Genomic DNA, 23,956 nt, shown 5'->3' on the forward strand with positions numbered 1-23,956 from the left:
TCCAGGAGGTCGGAGCAAGCGGGGCCAATCGTGTCAAGACGAAGGCGGCAGACTAACACAAAACTGACATATCAAAGAAGCCAAGCCTTGTAGAAGGGAAAAAGAGCAGCCAAGACAGCACATTCAACTGCACAGCTTGTTTCTGCATCAATGAGAGACAACACGACCAAAAAACGGCAATTAGCGATTAAAGTGGAAATTCCATCTGGTGCAAAGCGGCATATTTTTCCAATCAAAAACCAGCTCAAGCCATCTCAGTGATCCTATGGCTTTTGATCCCATCCCTGTTTTCTTTTTAGAGGTGGGCAAACTATAAACCAGGCATTTGAAAGATTGCATGTATACCCAAACTTTTTATCTCCTGCCTAATCAGTGGCATACATAAAAGCAACTGTTCAAACTTCACCTCAACAGTACAGCCAGAACTCCATCATTGGAGAAAAATAAGCCGACTAGGCCTTGAGAATCAGCAAAAGCCGACTAGGCAGCTTTCACTGATTCTGTTTAAATGCTTTGTCTACATGTAGAAACCATAATCTCTGACAACCTGGATAAAGTGGGAATGAGCAATATAAAAGTACAGAGATATAGCAGGATTATGAGATCGCTTAAATGAGTTATATTTTTAAATTTGCTTGATGAGAGCCAGTGTGGCCTTAAACTCAGTTTGCGTCTAATGAGATATCAAAGCTCGCCTGTTTACTACGTTTCTTTTTTGCTTGTAATAATGAAAGGAATTCTCCGAGGTGGCTGCCATGCTGACACAGCCTTTAGGTGCTTAAATCCAAAAATGGGTGCATTAAGTGCATTTTAATTGACTTATATTTACTCAGTGTATCGTCTTGCAAATAAGAAAGATCTTCTGGCACTCCTAGAAGACTAAAAAAAAAAAAGTAGGTCACTCAGTCTCCTGTGAGTCATAGGTTCTGGCAGGGGACCAAGCAGAGCAGGTACGGGGAAAGGCAGAGCAAGAGCCAGGAGAGGCCTGATACTGTTTCATCAGCTTTATACAGATAATCAAAATTGTTTTCAGTTCTGTGCATTTTGTGACGCAAAGTGAAATTAAGCCAAATTGAAAGCATACGTTTAGGAAATTAAAACCAGTAAACCAGTGTTAGACACTTAACTGCATGTGAAATTCACACCAAAAAAATTAATAAATAAAAAAAATTTCATCTATTTTTAAAATATTTATCTCAGAGTCAGGCCTCCTGAGAAACACTGAAGCATAGTAACTGCATACAAACTCATCTACAGTCTTCTCATTCTGCCTTATAAATTTCCTTCAGTAGACCAGAGACATTTCTCAAATTGCAGGTGCTGTCTTGTTTCTCCCTAGAGCTGAGGCTCTGGGCTCCTCTCCCAGGGCCACAGCACCTTGGCAGAGAGGCTGACTTATGGGGTCAGAGCCTGAGATTTCCAAACAGTTACTTTTTGAAGGCAGTGACTCACCCTGGTCAAAGCTGTCAGTCACGTAGCCACCTTGGGACAACCACATCTGTGAGGCAGCGCTGATCTAGGCAGCTCATGGCCTGTGACCAATGCATTGATACCTTCTTAATTACATTGGGCAACTGGCACAGACCATGTTGCTTCAGCCACCGAGCCCCTCCTCCAGCTAACCTCTCCGCCCTCTCATTCATCCACCCTGAGGGAGAGGCATGCAGACCAGAGGAAGTATGACTCATCTAGTAACAAGATGCATTCTTCTGAATTCTCTGCAGACGTGTTGTTTGCTAAGTGAAGAGCACAGGAGAGTATGGCGCAGAGAGAGAAAAAGAAGGGAAGAGACAATGTGAAACCATAATCAAGACACTGACTACGTGTGAGAGCAAGAAGGAGGGAACGATGGGGCAAGAGCAAGTCACCACGTGTGGGTTTCCTGGTCCACACACAGATCAACATTTCCTCCAACTCCACAGAGAGAATCCTTGGCTTCTGTTAGGGGTTTTCTGAATCACAGATGGAGGCTCCAAGTACTAAGGCTAATCCATCAGGTTTCACACAGGAAAAAAAAAAAAAAAGAGCAACAAATGACGATAGCAGAGAGGTTTTTGACGGGCGCTTCTTCTGAGCACTACAGATGATAATGAGGCACAAGCAAGGGGTATGAAGAAGAAGTGTTAAATCATCAAGTCTAAGAGATCCACCGCAGTTCCTTCCCAACTAACACCACATCTGCAGAACTTGGCACTGGTCCTTACAGATCATGAGCCTCACACACCACATCACACACAGACTCTAACTTCTGCATTAAGCTATTTCTGGACAGGCTCACTTTAACATTGTCAGAAATCACAACATAGAGAAATGAAGCAGCTTAACACAACCTTCAGTTGTGATAAAAAAAAAAAAAATTTAAAAAAAAAATGCTCAAACAGGTTCTATCTTGTGATTTCATGATGAATGATCCATCAGCCACCAGCTTACTGCTGGCAGAGTATGAACCTAAGTGATGTGGCAAGCCCTCACCATTCAACTTCACCAATCTGCCTTAGGATTGTGGACCAAATTAAAACTGACCTTCTCTGACTTTGCCTTTTGGAGTCTGTAGACTGATGTTCAACCAAATGACAATTCTTTTTTTCCCCTACCATAACTACATTGCAACAGCATTAACACAATCATGCTATAAAGGCAATAAACCTAGGAGGGCACACAGAATTGCAACTTGCATTGCATGCTTCCTTTTCAGACACTAATACCGCTGTAGTAGACAAGCAAGTGGCGTGCACACAAGAGATTATCCAACCGCACACCGCTGACCTTTTTTTTTTAGCAAGTGAATTCACCTTGGCTGTAAATTTGTACATCTTAAGTGGTTTATGTGTGCTTGTACCTGTGAACCAGCTGCTGCATCTCACAGCACAGAGATTATCATATTCAATCAAGTCTGGTTTACGTTATGCTCCCTATGTATTATTGCTAAGCTATCACCTATAAATTGCCATGTCATGCATGCAGTCCACAGGCGGGAGCTGGAGGTAACATCTGGGAATATCATGTTATTAAAGTGTCATTTCATGAAGAGACCTTAGTGCAGCAGTTATTGCCACCATTCATAAGATATGTCATAAATGAAAGTTCTGTGGCGACTGGTATGCAGGAAAAGCTGCATTGTTTAGTCAGCTGTAAGTGCTACCGTATTAAGTTTTAAAATTTCCCTGTTCTCTAGGAATGCTGCCTAAAAATTGGATTTTATTTCTGCCACGCGAGCCAAAGTAATGATTAAAACAGATACCAAATACTAGGATGAAAGCTCCACTCTTATTACTTAAGCTGCGTCGGCTTAGCGAGCTCTCCTTCCTGCACAAAGCGCGAAGGTCTCCTAAGAGTGTGAATCATATATCAACTCCTTCTACTAAGCAACCAGCCAAAAGGAAAAAAAAAAGCCTACACTGATACCGAGGGCCTATTAAAACTCAAGGACAAAGCAAACAATATGATGAATTATTAAATCCGTCAAGGAACTGAAAACTGAGGCCCATCTTATTCATTTAGGATTTGGCTCTTCATTAGCACTCATGTAAGTAAAATCTCACACGACACAGCTACAGCACACATATAACGTGCATTTACTCAGAAACACTTTTGTTTTCACGTCATTATGACTTGCAGCACCCGATTTCCTTTGCACATCTACTACAGTAAAACCATCTAACCATCATTTTCGTAACACTTTTGGTCACGCACCTCTGCTTAAACCCAATGCAAAAAAAAGATCAAGCTACACATTTATAGTAAAATTGCCACAAAATTTAAAAAAATATATATCCCTCTTGCTACCACAAGGCTGTAATGACTCACCGAAACCGCCATGCAATACAAGAGCCGCCAAACACCCCTCCTCTCCCCTCCGCCCCTACCCCACCCATTTCTTCTCCACTTTCTAAACTTACCCGGCAAGCTCTAGTGTGGGTAGTTACTGTAGTTCCCCTTGCAAAGAGACCGTCCCTGATTAGTCAGACAGACATAAATCGATAAACACTTTTAGATAAAACATGCATCTGAGCAAATGTACTGATAACATGAGCCAAAGAGCCAGTTGAATTAAATATCCCATGACTCCCTCACCGATTCACATCTATGCCCAACTCCAATCCAGGACGTGAATTGGCGCATACAAGACTAGCTCACTGACAAATTCAACTCAATAGATGAGGAGGAGGTAGGATGAGGAGAACTAGACAGTGGATTGCTGGATGAATAAAAAATGAAAAGTGTAGTGCTTCAGCAAATTCATTCTCTCCATCCCGTGAGGAGGGTGGGGGTGACGGAGGAGGAGGAGGAGGAGAGGCTCGTTTGAAAACCGAACCAGCGCTGCATTCCCACATCCACCCGTATCCAGCGAGGGGCTCTTTAAAAATTCATTAATTTACAGCAAAAATAGATTAAAGCACCCAGCTGAGCAAAACCCAAAATTTGGCTCCTGAATAACATTAATGATAAAACATTTCCCTCAAGCCCAGGGGGTTTTGCCTGAAGAAACATTGCTGGCTTTTTTCACCTTACAGCACCTTGAGAATAATTTATTTTCAATCATTACTAAAATAATGCATTTCTAATTGTCATTTTTAATTATGCTTTTCTTCAAATGGAGAAAAAAAAAAGAAAAGCGCTGAGCAAAAACCTGCAAAAACTAATTAAAATCCATCCAAGGATATGCCATTCCCATGATGCCATGGCAATGCCATTCTATTCACCATTTGATATCTCAGCTACAGAGACTCAATGACAGCTGCTCCAGGCCCCAAAAATGCCTAGAACTGCAGTTACTGTAATTGCTCTGGCCAGCACTAAATGAGGTTCACTTAAGTGCAATTATCCCCCTCTGATCTCTCACATAAAGAGACTTCTTTAACATGGAGAAGTGGGCTCACACAATGTGACTGCAAACAAGATTCAAATTGGAATCAGGGAGGCATTTCCAGCAGATGAATGGCTTCATAGCTCATCTGCATTCTAGTGATGCACGGCTTTGCTAATGAAGACTGAGCCAGTCTCTTCTCACCAAACATGGCTTCTATGAGAGCGAAACTTCCAACGCGGGATATAAGAAGGGTACAGGGAGAATTTTTCCAACAAAAAACCCCCCAAAAACTGTCCAGTCAGTGCGCCTGAGCCTGGCCTCCATGCAGAGCAAACAGCTGTTGAAACGAGAAGGAAGATCCTGTTTTTTCGCTCATCCAAGGAGAAAAACACACTGAAGGACAAGATGATGGGTGATGAAGTGAGGAGGGAAGAAAAAAAAAAAGACCTAAAATAACTTCACATTCCAGAGCAGAGAGAAAAAGACTGAAACAAGCCCACTTTGGATTCAGACCAAAACTAAGTCATTGTAAAAAATACTAAACAGAGCCCTCTGACCCAAAGCATCAGCAGTCCTCATGAATAAATTGCCATCTGCCAATCGCATAACACAAAAGGTTTTCAGCCTGAGGGGGAAGATGTGACCGTCTAATAGGGGTTGCAACAGAGGGTACCTGTTGGGTGCTGTCCAACTACACAGGGCGGTGGGGGGGGTTGTGATGTGCCTTCATGTTGCCACAGGCTCAACTAGCACCAGGAGTCTGATAACTGCACCTCACGGATGGCCATTTGAATAATCACTTCAACAAGGGGAGAAATTAAAAAGCCTCTCAGTGAGACCGGCTAGGCACGGGGCCACATACTGAATACCAAATGAGCTCATATTCAAAAAAAGTAAAAAGCTGTTCTGAATTCACAGTACAATACTGGCTTTCTGACCCCTGACATACATCAAAATTATCCCAATATCATGTCATTATTCTATTTAGTATATTAAATTATAGACCTCCAAGCACAACAGTACCTGTGATACAATATTTTACATTTATGTTCCTTGTCTTCTGCACATGCCAACAAATTAATTTTTCTTCAGAGATGGCAGATAAATGTTATTGCCATCTCTCTCTCTCACACACACACACACACACACACACACAGAGAACATTAGAAGACCTTGGTAGGTGTTTTTTTTTTAAAACCATTAGTCAGGACACTTCAAAAACCACAGTAGGTCAAAACTACAGATGAACCTGAATCTCATCCTCCCATGCACATTTAAAAATGGTTACAGTGTGTAATGTGCTTTTCACTTTCTTCTCAAATAGTCAATCAATTACCAAAGATGAACAACTGCTTTCTTTCTTCTTACTATGATAAATAAAATCCCAAACCAGGCTCCGTTTGATATCAAATTGTAAACTGAGTCCACTCACTAAGCCATAATACACACGAAGGAACCTCCAAGTCTGAGCCTGCCCAGCATTTTTAGCTTTAAACAGAAATGAACAACAGCATTGCTTACAAACTAAAAGGAATTAAATGGATGTTACAGCAGTGCTTTAGGGAGAGACTTTTAGATGGGTGTGTGTGTCTGTGTGTGTGTTGTAATGTATACTTTTGCAGCAGTCTTTAAAAAGCATGCATTAGCTGTATTTCAAGTCAGATAAAAACTACAAATACTACCAGTGTCACACAGCCCGGTGACAGATCTTGCTTATAAAAACAGCACCATTTATAAAAAGGCGACTTTAATGAATTGCATCAAGCACCAAAAAAAACAAACAAACATAGCAACCTTAAGACTTTTCACACATCTTGTTTGGTGTCATTTCTTGAAACTCGAATGATAAAAATGACGGGGTAAACATGCATGCTCATTTCCCCACAATACGCCTAATGGAACCACTGTGGCTCTAGTGACCTGGATGGAACAACTTCAAACACCATGCACACTTAAACACCATGTGTCTTCTACAGCTGCACGCACAGATAGCCTCGATCCAGACAGCTCTGTGGGCCTGCTATTTAAAGGATGGGTGATTAAGAAGCAAACCAGGTCTGACCTTTGATTGTGGGTGCTGACTAACGCTCTGGGCATTTTGTTAGTTGAAGCATAAGGTCTGGCATGGTTGGGATGTTAGGGGGGGATTTATTATGCTTGGATTTAGTCATAAATTTAACCTTTTTTTCTGGCTTTATGGCAAATTTAATTGAGAGTATATGATGATTAGCTCGTTGCAAGCCCATCTCTGCAATAGCACACTGAATCCGTTGATGAAGCCTGCACGAGTTGACAGCAGGGCAAATTAAGAGTTCAGTCATCCATCTTTTAATAAAGGTAGTCGGGATAAAAAGGGAAGAGCGCCGTTTTTGTACACAACTGCAAGCAAATGTCACAGCTGTTTTGGTTTGGTTTTTTGTTTAGTGTGTGTATGCCTTATTCTGAACGATCACAAACTCACTACTGGAAAAAACATAAGAGATAAGAAAAAGCATGCCCCGAGAAATCTTGCACAAATGACCAAAGAGTTAACAGCAACACCCGGCTGTGCCATCTCAGGACAATGCACAGCGGCACATAGGCAGACTGAAGATCAAAATCAGCGGCGTAAAATGCACCTGAAACACGCTTTGCACTTGTTGATTGCCCAGCCTCATGACAATCCTTCGCCCTTCTCGCACAGGTCGACTAGTTTTTTGAGGGGGTCCCCCCCCATCTTTTTCATGCTACGATCATTATTTTTCCTGCAGGAATTTATAACCTCGCCCGAGAAGCAGACGATTGACAGACGAGAAAACACATTGCAACAGCTGTGAGTCAAATAGCGTCAGAGCACACAGGAAAGCCAAATGACACTGGGCTCACGCACACACTCACTCCATGCTGGACACACATCGTCTCACATACCAAACAGCTAGCTTAACGATAGCTGTGGAGGGCTGGGGTAGGTCATTATACAGCCACCTAAAGCGAGGAAAAGCACAAGCATACACACAAACACACACAAACACACCTAGCCCTGGCCCTTGAGAAAGCGCCCACAACACTCTGCTAAAGTTAGCTGGCTACCAAAACTGGCTAGCTAGCTGTCAAAGTTGCCCTGTCAGTTGTCACCGGTTGCACGGCGGTGTTAGCAGGCTAACGCAAGAGCTGTCAACTTGGAGAGTTGCAGCAGCACGGCCGGGGTGTACTGACACTGACCACGGGGGAAACACTGACTGGCTTCCTGAGCAGAAGAAGAAGAAGGGGAAAAAAAAACAGGAGTCCCCCCTCACGCCTCGACACAGCGAGTGGAGAGCCGTGTGTCAGGGCCTGTTCACTGGGCGCAATCCCCACAACTTCAGTGCAGCTCACTTCCCCGTTAAAGTCGTCCATTTCGTGGGCCTTAGTTCAACTTCCATGCCCGCGTAGCTCACTTACTCAGGGTGAAAGCTGCTGTGACGGTGGCTCTCTGTAATCCTCACGGTAGTTTTCAGAGTAACTGTCTCCCCCCTTCCTTCACCTCCTCTTCTTCGGATAGCGGGTTGCCCTCCCCCTCGGGGATGTCCTGCGCTCCTGACGCTATCGTCCTGTGCGAAGAGCCGCTGTGACCGTGGCTTCGCCGGTGTGCCTGCGGTGCCGTGGCGTCCCTCTTCAGCTTCTCTCCGCCTTCACCCGTTCGCCTTTCTTTCGGCGGCCGAGCCAACATCCGGGACTCTCCCCTCTTTGGGTTAAGTGCCCGGAACTACTTTCACATAGACAGCTCACATGAAGGTTTCTTTTTTTCTCTCTCTCTCTGTCTTTCACCACCCCTGCCGCCACAGAAACTAGCGCGCGGTTAAATGCACACGCCCGCAGTGGAAAAAGCACCCGCACACACGAAAGCACTTCAATCAATAAAAATGATCCGTGATATCTGCTTTATTTATTGCGCACTGGGTATAAATGTAGCTCAAAGTGCGCAGAAAAATAGAGGCAACATCACAGAATAAAAGCAGGAGGCGGGGGGGGGGGGGTTAGTTGAATACAGTCCACATGGTCTGATAAGTCACCTTTTTTTTATTTTTATAAAAGGTGTGTAAGTTTTAACCAGTGGCTTTATTTACAGTTATTCAAAGGTTAAATCATTTAGTAAAACTGTAGCCTACTTACAAGCTCTAACAGGTTTCCAGGTCTATTAAATGGGTGTATGCTGCTTTCATTGTAATAAATGGGTTATAAATTGTGGCAGCCATCAAGTCTGCCGATAGCTCACACGTTAATAAAATGTTAATAAAGGGTCAAATCCCTCGAAGATAATTTAAAAAAAAAAAAATAGTATCTCTAAATCAAACCTCATGCAGCAATTTTTTTCTTTAAGTTGCTCGGATTATTGATTATTAACTGCTGAAACTGCAATAAGTTACTACTTGCAAAAACTTGTATGAAGCATGCCTTTTTAGGAAGTGATACCCACAGGAAATGTAGATCAAAGATCGGATGAAAGAGTTTAATTAAAATGTGCATCTTTCAGGAGTAGGTGTTTCAGAGAAATGAAATAGTCAGTGATAAAAGAGAAGCATTAGTGTTCTGAATCAGCACGAGACAGGATCATCTCCATACAAAGGTGCACAGTTTTAGCTCAGGACCACAGTTGGGGGGAAAAAGACCTAAAAATAACAGGCTGGTGTTTCTAATCTTAACCCTGTACTGAATCAACCTTTACTGCAGGAGCATGTGCACACATGTAAGTGGTCCGAGCCAATGTAAATATAGCGAGCTTAAAAACTATTTAAAATGTCCATTGCACAATGTAAACTGCACCATAAATTCACAGAGAAAAAAAATGCCAGCAATAACATGACACTAATGGGCTCAGTGACCTCAGTGCCCTCAGTCACTTCAAAACAATTGTAAGCAGTATTATAACAACGGAAGGAAAAGTTTACTGTGGCATCGCCTTAATTTTCATTCATGCATCTTCTGGGCTTTTTATATGGGATAATTTAAGAAACTGGAAGTGTGTGTGAAAGGTGTGGTTGTTGTATGTGAGGAATTTGGTTGCCTTTTTGACTTGTTCTGTCAGTTCTTCTGCCAAAGTGTTGCAATAATTTAATTAGTATGAAGGTTTTATGCTCACTAATATCTGGATGTCCTTTAACTCCACTCATAAAGCTCGACCTTCAACGTGGAGGCTTGCAGAGGCAATCAAAAGAGAAATATCAGCATGGCATCTTTAGTGCAAAACAGTGATCCTGAAAAAATACAAGCAATCACTACATCGATTAATTTTTTTTCCAGCTATTTTTATTATTAATAATTTATTTAGAATTTTCCATCCACATATATTTTTTATTAATTAGTTATTATCATTATTATAATTAATAGTTATTTTATTAGTTATGCAAACAGATATCATATTGTTCTGATATCTAGTAAAAAAGTTATTTAGCTTTTACAAATGTGCATCGCATGCGCTTAAACTGGAAGGGAAAACAATGCAATCAAATACGCACGTGAAGGTAGCAGCCGAAGTGGTGTAACTGTCCTTCCAACGGTGCAGCAGCGCCACCTGCCGGTCGATTACGGAACTGCCGCTAATAAATCCTAAAAATATGGAACAAAACAATCGATAAACGATTAAAGTCTTAAAATAAAAGGTTTGTAGGTATACTGGCTCAGCCTGCCCTCCTCTAGCTTATGATGTGCCACTTTAGGCTGAAATAAAAAGTTTATGGTGAATAAAACTTATATATCCAAAAATAGTCTTCACACTGACCAAGCAGCTGATTTTTGTGAGTTGTTTTGTTAAAGAATCTGTCATTCGTTAGTTTCTCAGATGATTTCTTTAATTTTTGAAAATCACAAATCCTGAAAATGGACTATCCTTAGCTACATCTTTTTGTATATATGTATATATTTATTATATACTGTATATTATTGTAGGGAGAGAGAGAGAGAGATACTTTATTGATACTACAAGGGTAATTGTTGTGTTACAGCAGCTTGATGAAGAAAAAAAATAGTACAGTCTACAATAAACAACAAATAAACAACACAGTTTTAAAAAAGTGCCACAGGCGCCTGGTAAGGGCCTTATACTATGAGATGGTGTCATAACAGTGACAACAACAACAACAAAGAAGGGGTTCAAATAATAACAAAATTGTTCACTTAATTAAAAATAAGAATTTATACTTCATTTCTAGAAATAAACTCTCCTGTCACGTTTACATAAAATATTACATAAAAACTGTGCAATACACTTTTAACCCTTACATAGTGTTCAGGTCAAATTTGGATAGCAGTAAAAATAAAACTTTGAAATGAAAGTGACACACACAATAAACCACAAAAATATTGAAAACTTAAAAACCCCCAAAAACCTTTATACTGTTGTGCGGTTAAGCTGCTTTGCTTCGTATTTGACCTGTATCCATTCATATGCATGACACCCCCCCCCCCAAAAAACACACACACACACACACACACACACACACACACACACACACACACACCAAGTGTGAAACAAATTAAGTTTTAACCAGTGGTTAACCAGCTGTGGTTTAGGGGAATCCTAAGACTGTGAACCTGTCATGCCATGTCTGCTGTGTACTTTTTAATGGGACAATGGTGGCAGAGCTCAGAGATCGGCTCCCATCACATTTTCCCAGATTCCCACAGAGACAGACTGTCGAGTCTTTTAAACAGTGAAATAGGACGCACTTAAGGAGCAGAGTTTAGAGGACATGAGATCTGCACACTCAGCTGGAATGCAATGAAATAATCTAAACCTAAATTAAAACACATTTATTCTGAGATAAATGAGATTAAACTAGCTCGAAGCTAACAGATTGAAAGAGGGCTTGGAAGGATCATATTGTAATGCACTTACATTTCTATAGGTTTGTTCTAGTCTTACTAGCTGCTCAGTAAGTGCTTTATTTATTTAAAAAACAGCAAGAAAGAAAGAAAGAAAGAAAGAAAAAGAAATTAAAAATAAAAACGCATTCACAAAAGCAGACTTTTCCCTTAAACTATAAAAACATTACTTTTGCCTAAAATTAAAAATAACAATAAAAATGTTCAGATTGTCATGTTTCTAATGCACTTGTTTTTGGTTTGGATTATTATTAATATTCATCTTAATCTCAGATTTAAACACAAATGACATGTACAAGACACACATGTGAAGAACTTTGTAGGACACATAAGCAAAATAAAACATATCATTTTTTCTATATTGAATTCCAAATAAACGTATTTTTCTCCTCCCCGAAAAGCTTGTATTTAAATCGTTTTCAAAACTTACCAGAAATTAGATGTACAAACGCGCACCAACATCCAAAGAAAAGGAGGTTTCAATGATGCAGTTCCTTGTCAAACTAGTCACACACAAAGTTCAATTCAATATTTTGTCTTTGCTCGTCGACTGTATCTGCTGATTCAGTGGGACAGTCCAATGCAAAAAGATCCCCTTTTTGAGAGAAATTCCCCTTGTCCTCTCCGTTGATGTTCGGGTTTCATAAAGTTTGACACTTCAAGCAGGAGGGAAAAATAATTGACGCACTGCTGACTCAAAAGCAGAGTACCATTTCTTTGTTTAATACCGCAAACGGCCGCTAGGGGAGCTGGAGGCGTTGTGCTGTATTTATAAAAACCAAAGAGTTGGCCTTCAGGAAGTGCACAAGTTGTTTGGAGGTATCGGATTACCAAAGTGGGGTGTTTTGAAGTTTTGTCTGTGAGTTTGAGACGTCGTTTACGTTTTATATAAGGTATTACCGCAGGTGCAAGTTACCCACAGAGAGCATGTAGCGCTATGTCGTGCCGCCTTTCTTATTACTGAACATTGAGTAGCCAAAGAAAGTGTCCACCTTCCACTTTGACAGCGTGTTTACTGTCGCTTGTCATTTAACCGCAAACAGGCGTGTATCACGTCAGCGGTGTGAAGTTCACCCATTCGTAATAATGATGCGAGAATATGCATTAATGTAAACGTAGCCTGTTATTAGACCTATAAACGGGTCAGTGAACAAAGCGAGGAGTTTCAGGGAGGTGTGGGTTTTTTTCTTCATATTCTTCTTCTCCTTAGTCAGCTGTGACATTTGGAAACCACAGGCTATGGGACAAACAGCTATAGATACAAACATAGATAAGACATAATATCAGAAATACCACAATTTAAAACCGACTGTAAAAAGTGGACAGTTTAAGTTATTGCACCGATATGTTTAAACACTTTTGGCACTTTGCTAGAGAAACTAAGCAGAGTTCTTTGAGGGACAGAGGTCTACACAGTCAGGAGAAGGAGATGATTAGTGTTCAAAAATGTTAAATGACGACAGCATTTTAAGATCTAGCCCCCCTGGTGACCTTGAATTTGATAAGCAGAAGTGGGTTGATGGATGCATGGGGAGGACTACTTAAATCCTCATAATTGCAGAATTTGTTGGATTAGTCCAAGTAAACTGTACCTAATAAAGTGGGAAATCAGTTTACTTTATGCTTATGTATTGTACGTTTTGTTTTTTTTCTTAAATTTTATGTAAATGTACAACGATCATAGCCATCCAGCAGACCATTAATTCTTGTTACCGTCAGGTAGACGATACAGGAGCATGGCTGCACGTACATTTACAGTGCTTAACAAATTCAACAGATCATCACCCAGAGTAATGTTTATGCCACACTCGGCCTAAATTTACAGTGTTGGGAATTACCAAAATTATTTTTTTTTTTATCTTTCTGTAATGATTAACCCACCAGTATGCACAAGCTCTTTAATCAAAATGATATTTATAATACTAAAATACAGTTATTATATTTATCCATGAATTTTCAAATGCGCTGTTTTACAAAAAAAAGAGAAAAAAATAGTGAAGCACATAATTAACAGTCTTCATTAACAGTCATTTTCTAAATACTGAACAGAAAAATGTAGTTTTTGTGGTTAAATGTCATGCTTTGGGTGTAAAATTATCAGCATTATGTTAATATTGTTCCAGTCAGCTTTATTAAAGTAGGCCAAGTGTGATTTATAACTGTACATCCATACATTTGTGACCTGCAGAAACCAACAGCGGGGTAATCTGATACTGAAATGTCCCACTTTGAAAACAAACCTGCCACTGGAGACTGTTGAATCACGTTAGGCATCACTTAAAGATGCCTCCTTCTTTTCTCTTGTCAGGTGATGGCTGAACCCAGAATATCGTCTATTGATGGGAAGTTAGCAGAAGAATTTGCTGTTCCCTCCCATGTGGAGGAGGTCAAAGAGAAGATGGCTGCTTTTGCCAGCTTTCATGCAGAAGCAGGCCGAAAGGTGGTTCTCATCACTTCAGGAGGCACCAAGGTTCCCCTGGAGTCCCGCACTGTTCGCTTCCTCGATAACTTCAGCAGTGGCAGGCGAGGAGCCTCCTCTGCAGAGTATTTCATAGACTCTGGTTATGCAGTCATTTTCCTACACAGGCATCGCTCGCTCTACCCCTACACGCGGATGTTTTTAACCATCAACATGCTCGACGCTCTGGAGTTTCAAGCTGGAGGAGTGCCTGGTAATACTGGTGAAGTGGTGGTTAATCAGCAGGTGCTACCGAACATTGCCAAAGTGCTGAAGAGATACGAGGAGGTGAAAGAAAGCAGACTTCTTCTGCCTATTGAGTTCAACACTCTGTCAGAGTATCTGCACCTACTCAAAGCAGCAGCGCAGGCACTCAGCACAATAGGTAACAGCAGGTTACAGGCCTGAGCTGTGGCTTTGTCTAACATACATTCAAAACATCTTCACAAGTTTTTGTTCTGCTCTTAGGATCAAAGGCTATGTTTTACTTGGCTGCAGCAGTGTCTGATTTCTACATCCCAGCATCTGAGATGCCTGAACACAAAATCCAGTCTTCCAACGGACCTCTTCAGGTGAGGGTGGGGGGGGAAATGGTGTTATTGGTCTGCCTTCTATTCACCACTTCAGTTCGGAGGTCTGTAAAAGGAAGCATGAGATGTGAGTACGAAGGTGGTTCACTTCTTACAGGGGAATATTGCCATGGTAACATACGCTGCTAACCTAATGATAATTAGAGAGTCACTGTTCCTGGAAGATCCCCAGACCTCTGTGCACAGATACCACAGTGTCTTTGTGTCTGATGAGCATCAGTAAGAAATACAGATTCTTGGATGAAGCTTTTTTTTCCTGTTGTTTGCAAATAATTTTACTTTTATTGTTATATAAGCATCAATATATGGTCCTAAAACAGAACACTAATTTGTACTTGAAGCTAGGGAATAAACTCCAGGTATAACTGTGAACCCTTAAGCTAGCGGTCCCCAACCCCCAGGCCACGGTCCGTGAGTCGTTTGGTACCGGGCCGCAAGAGTTGAGGCTTGGGTGTGAAATGATCATTAACTCTGTTTCCCAGGATTTTTCCCCGTGTTGTAGTTGTGTGTCTTATTTTGAAAGAAATATTTACATGTTACCATAGCGACCAGAGAGCATTAAAGGGCAGAGAGGAGGATGTTACTCTCAATGTTGTTGGAGCATTTCAGGAGGACGCTGCTAAAAAAGTTACACAATTACACAGTTAATTTGCGTTTATTATTTAGAAAATACCACAGTTTTTGTCTTGGTCATATAATTTTATTTTGTTGTATTTATCGGCGACACCTTAAAGGCCTGTCTGTGAAAACATGGTCTGACATTAAACCGGTTAGTGGAGCAAAAAAGGTTGGGAACTGCTGCGTTAAACAGCTGCACATACTTTTAATTCAGCAGTTGTTATTGTTGCTTCTCTCAGTTGCTGAATTACATCTTCCTGTGTGTATGCCTCTTTAGTCTTGCCAGTAATGACAATATTTCTTCTGCCCTTCAGCTGAGCATGAAAATGGTCCCCAAGATATTGTCCCCACTGGTGAAAGATTGGGCACCTCAGGCATTTGTCATATCCTTCAAACTCGAGACGGACGCGTCGATCCTGCTGGACAAGGCTCGACGAGCTCTGGATACCTACAGGCACCAAGCAGTGGTGGCCAACGTACTGGACTCTAGGCGGGGTTATGTGGTGGTGGTGACCCCTGAGACGCAGGCTGAGCTAATCCTCACTGAGGAGGATGTGAAGAATGAGGTGGAGATAGAGGAGAGGATAGTCAGCAACTTGACATCGGCGCACGACAACTTCATAACTCAACAAGTGGCTTGATAGAACGTATCTGCATGTCTGAGCAGCTTTAAGTTGTGTCTGTATTCTTACGCGATCCACATTTGGCTGCAATTCATACCTGCCTGTTCTGCTGGCAAGTTACTGTATATTCAGTATGCTCTACTGTTGCAAAACCTTAGCGACGACTGTAAGTCACATCTTCCTTGTTCGTTGTGTGTGTTCTAAGAATGAACCTTGAAGCATTAAACAGTCTCTGTAAAGGGACAATATCCAGGTTTTAAAATGTTTATTCACACTTTCTAGTAATCAGAAAAGTAGTTTCAAGTTTTAAAACAATGACAATATTTTCTTTCCTGCAAGGTTCCCCAATAATAAACATTTAAAATCACAGTCCACTGGTACTGGTTCAATCTCACTGCCACACTTGGCAGCATATTCTGGACTCGGTTACTTGAGTTTGACACTCTTCTTGACACCAGCACGAATACCAGACAGCTCTCCGCTGTATCTCGTCTCTTCGTGACGAACTTCTCGGACCTGGCAAAACAATAAGCAGCAATTTTAAAACGCATCGCAGAAATGTGTGTCATAATCCAGCACATCCTCTTTAAGAGTCTTCAGACAATCCCTGAACTCCTTGCTCAACGATGTAATAAAACATGTTGAATACAGACCTGTCCCTTTCTGCGGATTTTAGCCCGTCTGAACTTCTCTCTGTGCTTGACTCTGGGATTACGGTCAATTTTCTTCCTTTTCGGCGTGAGCCCCTTGTTCTTGGCCATCTGTGGAATTGTTAGACAAACATAATTAATACAATTCAGAAATCAGTGTCACACACTGGATCTAGAAAACTTGAAGGAGGAGAATCCAGAGATGTAAACAAGCAATGTTGTGGAGAACACTTTAAAGCTTGCACTTACGTACGTTTAAAGGAGTATTAAGCAGAATTTTGCAAACGCGCTCTCTGATGCTGTAGTAAAACAACTCGATATGCACACTGCAATCCATTTTCTTGAACTACAGCTGGATAAAATCTTTAGTGTACTACTGAGAGTGCCCAGCAGATGGCCCTCAATCACGTTTATTAACACCAGAACTTCCAAAAGTGTCGTTTAGACTCCATTCTCCAGCAACGGCAATGGCAAATAAATGACTGCTTCAAGAAGTTAAGTAGTTCATTTTCATCATTTTCATTTATTTAATTGGGACGAAATTATTAATCTGTTATCCAACTACAATTCCCTATATTTATCAATTACATATACAATATAGACAAGATTTTTTTTTTTTTTTTAATACCAAAAGGTCAAAATGAGTCAGCATACAAAGAGGTATGCTTGTGTAACACTAAAAACAAAATGTATCCATGGTTATAAAATGTAATGCTTTAATAATTATTAAACAAGCTGTGGCATATGCTACAGTTATCAGTGCGATCCATCCATGCAATTTCTGCTGTAAGTACTTATGTTTCATGCAAATACATGTGTGTCTCACTCAGTACCTGGTAAGTGATTCCTCTCTTTGCATTTGGATCCAATTCTTCCTCTTCTTCATTCTCCTCCATCCTGTAACGCAAAGATTTTCTTAATGTTTTACTCTCCTGGTTGATTTTACCTTATATAAATTAGATTCAGTACTACCAAAACATCCAATATGGCTCTTTTAGTGTTAATACTCTACCAGAGGCACAGTGTCATTTTGGCAACTGAACACCAGTCTGTCCTGTAACTGCTCTCTACATGTTTAGAGCCAAGCCACACATATTTCAGCTCCCCAATAATACTGGTATTTAAATAGAACCGAACCACTCAGAGAGATGTAAGACTTTACAGAGCGAGCAGAGCAGTTTGCAGTGTTTCCGGCTTCTGGTCACATTTCTACACAAAAATTTCAGTGTATTTTCTCAGCAGTCCGCACACGGACACCTCGCCTCACCTTTCATGTAGTTTTTTCTTTTTACTTTCCTCTACTGGAGCTATTGCATAAAAAACTGAAATGCCTGTCAAAAAGCAGCGATTAATATCCAACTTCTACAAAATGTAGTACTGACTTTAACAAGTATCTACAGCTTCACTCAGCCTGCGGAAAATACAATATATTAATTTCTACACCGGTGTCTCGGGAGCTGATGGTTAATAATGTTTTATGTTCTTCCACACGTCGTACAGGCCAGCTGTTACAAAAAGATTCCTGGTATGGTTTGTAATAATGTAGCTCTCCTCTGGATTACTTCTGTGCACCACCCGAGTCTCATGGTCCATTTATGAGCACCGAGGGTGACTGAATCTCACATCCACATCCAGTTATGCAGTTATCTCCAGAACTATTGCAGAAATCTCCCTCCATGAGTTTTGCACCATCTGGCATTCCCTCGCATATATATGTCATATAAAATCCTGTACAGGCAGACTTGCCTCAAGCTCATTCACTCTGAAAATAGGTGAGAATGCAAACGGAAAATGTAACAGAATTCGAGAGGTGCATGGCCAGCAACTCACTCCTCTGGACCACAAAGAGTCCCCAGCATCTTTGAACAGAAGATCTCACCTTTATTTATTGATTCAACTGCCTCTCATTTATTAATTAACTGCCACACTGTCTTTAGAGAGACACCCTTTACACTTCTACTCCTCTAATATTGGTTATTATTAAAATAAACTGGTTGTGTCTTTGTTTATCAACTTTCTCGCTGTTAGATCACCTGGTGAATTTCCATTCCACTTGTCACATTTTTGCAATTGCCCCACTTAGTACATCTGGCCCTCAGCATTTCCCAATACAGTACAGTATAGTATATCAAATGTGCTACATCGTGACATCTATTGCAACATGCAAGTCAGCACGGATTCCTGTTATTCTGACCCCAAATCCTCTGCATATCAAAGACACATCCCATGAGTACACTTCCTGTACTTTTTCTGTAAGGTCAAAGTGCATACTTACATTTCATCTTCTGGATTATTGCCCTTCCTCTTTAATTTTAACCGTTCCTCTGCCTCTTTGTAGAAGCGTAGAGCTTCTTCCTCATCCAGGTCAGAGTCTGACTCCTCCTCAGCCTCAGGAACAGCTTCTCCAGACTCCTGTATCCAGTGGGTGCATGCACACATACACACACACACATTAGCAATCAATATAAAAGTTAAACGGCAGCACTAGGGGTCATCTGAGGATGCTCTTCATGTATATTAATGTTTTTGACGAGTGTCCTCAGATAACCCCTGCTGCAGACGTAATATAGTAGAATATTAATGTTGTTCTCTTACCTTTCCCTTCCTGTTTGAGACTTTAGACTTCTTGCCTTCTGCTTGCTTGCTTCCTGCCTTATTTTTCTCTCCACCAGCTAGTAGCTGGCGAAACTCTGGAGCGAGCCGAGCATCTACTGTGCCTAGTTCATTGATGAGCTGCAGGCAGGCATCAAGAGACTCAGTAAGACATTTCGCATTTTGTGGATTTTTGTGATCAGCCTAGTAGGATGTGTGTCGGAAGATATTTCATAATCGTGTGTCTCATGGTGCTGGTTTGGAGTGTTAATACAGTGAAATATCACAAATAAAAGATGCTGACCAAAGTAACAAACACACAGTAAAAGATTTTGGTTTTTAGTTGCAACAAACAGCAACTATTTTAACCCCTGTGAACCTGACCTGCTGAACCTGAAGTATCTCTCTGATGCTATTTATTTAATTCAGGTCAAAGATCATATAAGCGTGGATTACCTGCACATATTTACATGAAGGGAGCTCCACTGATGATTTCCAACACTTAGACTGACTGAACTCTGAATTTAGCATTTCAAAGTTAATTAATTCAAAGTTCAGGGTTTGTTCTCAGTTTGCTAAACCTGCCTTTTGGGTTAAGCTCTAGGGCTCATAATCACACGTCACAAATCCTGCAACAATCCTCTTGGACAAATGTTCAAAGTTGTGCTTTCGTGTGCTTTTTTTTTTTTTTTTTTTTAGTACCAAATCTAGGAGAAACTGCTCACCTTTTTTTGAGCATGGTCTAAACATCAGTGTGCGGACTTACATTTCTGTAGGTGAGCAGTCTTTCAATCACAGGGTGGTTGTGAGCAGGTATCCGCTTTGCTTTCAGCACCAAGTAGAAGCTGATGTTTGTGCAGTAACTGTGGGAGGAGAGAAACATCATTCAGTGACAGAGCATGACAGTTTGTCATGTGATTCTACAATCCAATCACAACTCACTTCAGATAAAGTTGCTGCTTTGTCTTCAGGTAATCGGCGCCCTTTGGGTAAAAAAAAACAAAGCGAACAAAGAAAAAAAGCACAGGATGAAAGATGTTCAGTTTCACATCGTTGATTTTCATGATATTGATGACATGTTCCTGTATACTCAAACACGTCTACACCAACTGTTTTGCATATACACAAACACATAAATGTGAGGTCTCCCAATGTTGTCTGAACTTTAAGTCGGTTCATGACAAGGAGTTTAGTGGTTTTAGAATTAAGACTGTTTTCGTGATCATAGTCTAGCTGACTATATACAGGTTATACCACAGTATATGTTACATGGTATAACCATAAAACCACCAACTGTCCTTATGTGTTTTGAAAAATAATAAACAAAGGAAATCTCTGAACTACCAGAAAACATAATCGGAATATCTCAAACACTCTGCATATTTATGAACCTTGGCTTGGTAAGGCTACAAGCCTCCAGTGGTGTAATGGTTACCACATTTGGTTCACAAGCAAAAAGTTGGTGGTTTGATTCCAGCCAGAGATCTTTGGATGTGGATTTGCATGTGGACGCGTATCCGGTGTAAAAATCTGAGCAGCTGAAAGAAGCTTACTTACGAATAAGGCTGTAAGCAGTGCACCACAAGTATGAGTATCTTCTCCTTTACTCATGATTAAAGGTGGGAAACAGAGGAACTTACAATACTATCACAAAATACAAGAAAGACACAGGCGTCATGGTGTTGATGCCTGTGTCCATCATTATTCATTCAATTCTGGCCTGAATAAGAAAGCCCAATAATGGTATAATTAAGCTCAGTTTTGATCTCTACTGGTCCCTTGAACGACTACATGCTTCATTCTCACAGTTTGTCTGCTTTTTGCAACAGAGCGAGTAATGTACGCAGCTTTTTGTGTGTGTGCTTTTTTGTGTGTTTTATCACAGGAAACGGCAAACCTGTAGTGGCTGAAAGCAACACTATGAGAGAAATGTAGCCAAGTGTGCTCACCTTTCCTGCAGGGATCTTTCCCTCCTTAACCATTTGCATGAGAGGCTGAAGCTCATTCTTGAGCTCGTTAAGCTGTACAAAGAAACAGGAATAAGTCACATCAATTCCACGTCACTTGAAAATTTAAAGGCTCTTTCAGTTTGAAGTTGTGTCCTTCCTATTTGTCTCTTACCTTTGCCTTGAAGTCCTGAATTAGCTCAAGCAGCTCTGGTGACTCTTTCTTCAAAAGCTTCATTTTTTCCTTCTGAGACATCTGCTTCAGGTCTTTCACAATCCTCTCCTCTTTTTCCACAGGCTTGCTTTCATCCTTCTCCACAGCAAATTCCTTCATTTAGGCAAAGACATACAATTAGAATTAGAAGTTTCTGTTGGCATGTCATTAGGCCTACGAGAGAGTGTTAAATACCTGAAAAAAGTTCAAATCATAATCCTCCTCGCTCAGATTTGCAGCTAAACGTTTTTGGATGTTTTTAGCCTCTTCTTCTTCTTCTTGTTCCTCAGCCTCCAACTCTTCTTGTGATTTCCCTTCTGTAATAACAGTGATCGAAATGTTGCATAATAAAAGATAATGCAATCATCACACAATGCAATAATACAGCTTGAGATAAAAGGTTCTTACTTGAGGTCACATAATCTGAATCGTAGAACAGTTTTTTCTTTCTGCCCCAGGCCATTTCATTAGGGAGCTCTGCAGCAGACAATGTAAACACAGTGAGACAGGCTCAAAATGAAACAAGCATTAAAAAAAAAAGAAAAAAAAAAAGAAGGTCAATTTACCGTCCTCATTTCTCCCTTCTAAATCACTCTCCATATCTGTCCCCTCTTCCTCATTTTCTTCTTCCTCCCCTTCATCATCTTCCGACTCAGAAAGATCCAGGGGCATCACCTCCTCCTGTGAAATTCCAATAATCTCAGGTCTTCTCGGCTGTTCCTCTATATTTTTCACCTGCAGTTACTTTTAAACAAACATGTACGACATTACCTCATCGTCCACTTCCTCCTGGTCGCTCTCCATTTGAACACCTCGGGCGAGGAGTTTCTGCGGCAAAGACACCGGAGCACGAAGAAAGGTTACAGAACACAACTGCTGCACTGCACACCTACCATAGAACAAATAAAGAGGGGAACTTACTGCAATCTTCTCATCATGAAACTCATCGATCTTGTCTTTTGTGTATGTTGAGGATTTCTGAAAGAGAAAAGAGAAAACACCATTGAGAATGAGAACAGTTGTATCAAAGTCACCATATGAGATCACGCTCGTCTTTATTTAGTTTATTCTTCACAGGTCACAGGGGTTTGGCTCAACGTAGATATTACCGCTTTGTTGGTTACAGAAAGCAACAGTTTAATCATACAATCAGGCAAGATTTCAGATCTTGTTATTATTATTTGACAGCTATAATTTGACCTCTCTTCTTTTCAAAATAATACTTTATCCCCCTTGAAGTCACACCAACTACCCTCTAGTTTAGAAATCAGAGGACAATACCGACTTGGGTAAAGTAAGCAAAGGGCCACACATTGAGTAATTGCAACATAATGTGAAGTCATGTTAAACTCCAAAGAAATCATTAAAACCCCCACATCCATGCCCAGGATGCATGTAAACTTCTGACCACAGCTGTATAAAACACTGCGTGTCTTACCTTATCAGGGACAGGCATGTCGTTGTAGGCTTCGGGGTCGTCTTCATCATAGACCTTATCCTTATTTGGTCTCTGTGCGTGTTTTCCCCTGAAAAGCAAAAGACAGATAACAAATAAAAACTCAAATTTCTGCCTAAATACCAGATTTATTGTTCCCGGATCACTCCAAACTTCACTAGCGCCAGCTCCCATCACATCAGTGGAGTATAAATCATGCACCCGTATGCTTATAATTTAAGACTAACAACTTATCGGGGTTTCTACACCACTACACGCCGATTGTGACCACACGAAAACCCAGAAAAACAGAGCAGAGACGCTATAAAGACAAGCTAACACGTAGATACATCTTAGCCAAACTTACCGTTTTGCTCGAACCATGATGAACCAGCTTCACATACAGCGGACAATAAACCACGTCTGTGTGCGTATAACTGCAGATTAAAACTGAATATATCCACTTCAGTGAACTGCACACATCTGTTTTACTCACTGGATACCATGTGCCACAAGAAACGTCCTTTTCCTCTTTAGCTCAAACGGCAATCAGAGAGGAAACTTACCGCCCCCTGCTGTCCTGGAGGATTTCTACAACCTGTGCGGAGAGTTATCTGACCATTCATCTGTACGTGTGTATTTATTCTTTGAAAAATTGGCCCCCCAACATCGCATAATAAAATAATTTTAGCTATTAATTTTAGCTGTTATATTTTACAAGTTTTTTTTTAACTTTACAAGCTTTATGAATTAAGATTAAGTAACTGATGTATTTTTATACTTACAGCCACACAGTAATGTGTGTGAAGAAAAATGAAGTGATATGATTTATATGCGGCTTATTTGTTCTCTGAAAATTAAAATATACTTTCAAGAACACAACATCATTCCAATATTATTCCTTGTGATTGTTCTCAATTTTTGCCCATGCACTGAACTCTTGAATTGTACAGTAGTCTCTCATGCACATAAATACCTGCATAAATTCATAATACTCAGTATAGAAAGTACAAAAGTTACATATATTTTAAGTACAGTACAGCTCAATGAGTGGAAGAGAATACTGATGACATCTAAATAATTTTGAAAAAGAAAAAAGTTAATTAAATTAAAAGTTTAAGAAAAAATTTCAGAAAATGACAAAAATCTCTATACATTGTAAGCTGTGATTAGTTAACCT

General features: G+C 40.5%; 3 protein-coding genes across 7 annotated transcripts in view; 1 reads left to right on the forward strand and 2 right to left on the reverse strand.

The window, feature by feature from the left end:
- Positions 1-8,591, reverse strand: part of foxj3 (forkhead box J3) — an 86,675-nt gene extending 78,084 nt beyond the window's left edge. The window contains exon 1 of one of the 3 annotated variants that reach the window (XM_019359255.2): positions 8,231-8,591. The gene's annotated coding sequence lies outside the window, so the exon portion shown is untranslated. The remainder of the gene's footprint in view (positions 1-8,230) is intronic. The other 2 variants (XM_005453461.4, XM_005453462.4) reach the window with 2 other exon arrangements.
- A 3,802-nt stretch (positions 8,592-12,393) lies between these two features.
- On the forward strand, positions 12,394-16,182 carry ppcs (phosphopantothenoylcysteine synthetase). 3 transcript variants are annotated; one of them, XM_005453458.4, is made up of 4 exons: positions 12,394-12,509; positions 13,959-14,493; positions 14,577-14,680; positions 15,631-16,182. In XM_005453458.4, the coding sequence occupies exons 2-4, from the start codon at positions 13,962-13,964 to the stop codon at positions 15,955-15,957; spliced, it is 963 nt and encodes a 320-aa protein (XP_005453515.1). In that variant the 5' UTR covers positions 12,394-12,509; positions 13,959-13,961; the 3' UTR covers positions 15,958-16,182. The 3 variants fall into 3 exon arrangements, with proteins under 3 accessions (XP_005453515.1, XP_003448427.1, XP_005453516.1); XM_003448379.4 differs by having other exon boundaries at positions 12,406-12,543; XM_005453459.4 differs by having other exon boundaries at positions 12,416-12,469.
- A 5-nt stretch (positions 16,183-16,187) lies between these two features.
- On the reverse strand, positions 16,188-23,341 carry utp3 (UTP3 small subunit processome component). The gene is made up of 16 exons (XM_013273291.3): positions 23,144-23,341; positions 22,780-22,867; positions 22,263-22,319; positions 22,113-22,169; positions 21,908-22,022; positions 21,750-21,818; positions 21,537-21,658; positions 21,303-21,455; positions 21,131-21,202; positions 20,124-20,164; positions 19,948-20,044; positions 19,185-19,322; positions 18,865-19,001; positions 17,423-17,486; positions 16,593-16,700; positions 16,188-16,455 (listed from the first exon to the last, which is right to left on the reverse strand). The coding sequence occupies exons 1-16, from the start codon at positions 23,158-23,160 to the stop codon at positions 16,366-16,368; spliced, it is 1,425 nt and encodes a 474-aa protein (XP_013128745.1). The 5' UTR covers positions 23,161-23,341; the 3' UTR covers positions 16,188-16,365.
- Between the last annotated feature and the right edge of the window lie 615 nt (positions 23,342-23,956).

Source organism: Oreochromis niloticus, linkage group LG5 (genome assembly GCF_001858045.2).
Source record: "Oreochromis niloticus isolate F11D_XX linkage group LG5, O_niloticus_UMD_NMBU, whole genome shotgun sequence".
In the NCBI taxonomy this organism is placed as follows: domain Eukaryota; kingdom Metazoa; phylum Chordata; class Actinopteri; order Cichliformes; family Cichlidae; genus Oreochromis; species Oreochromis niloticus.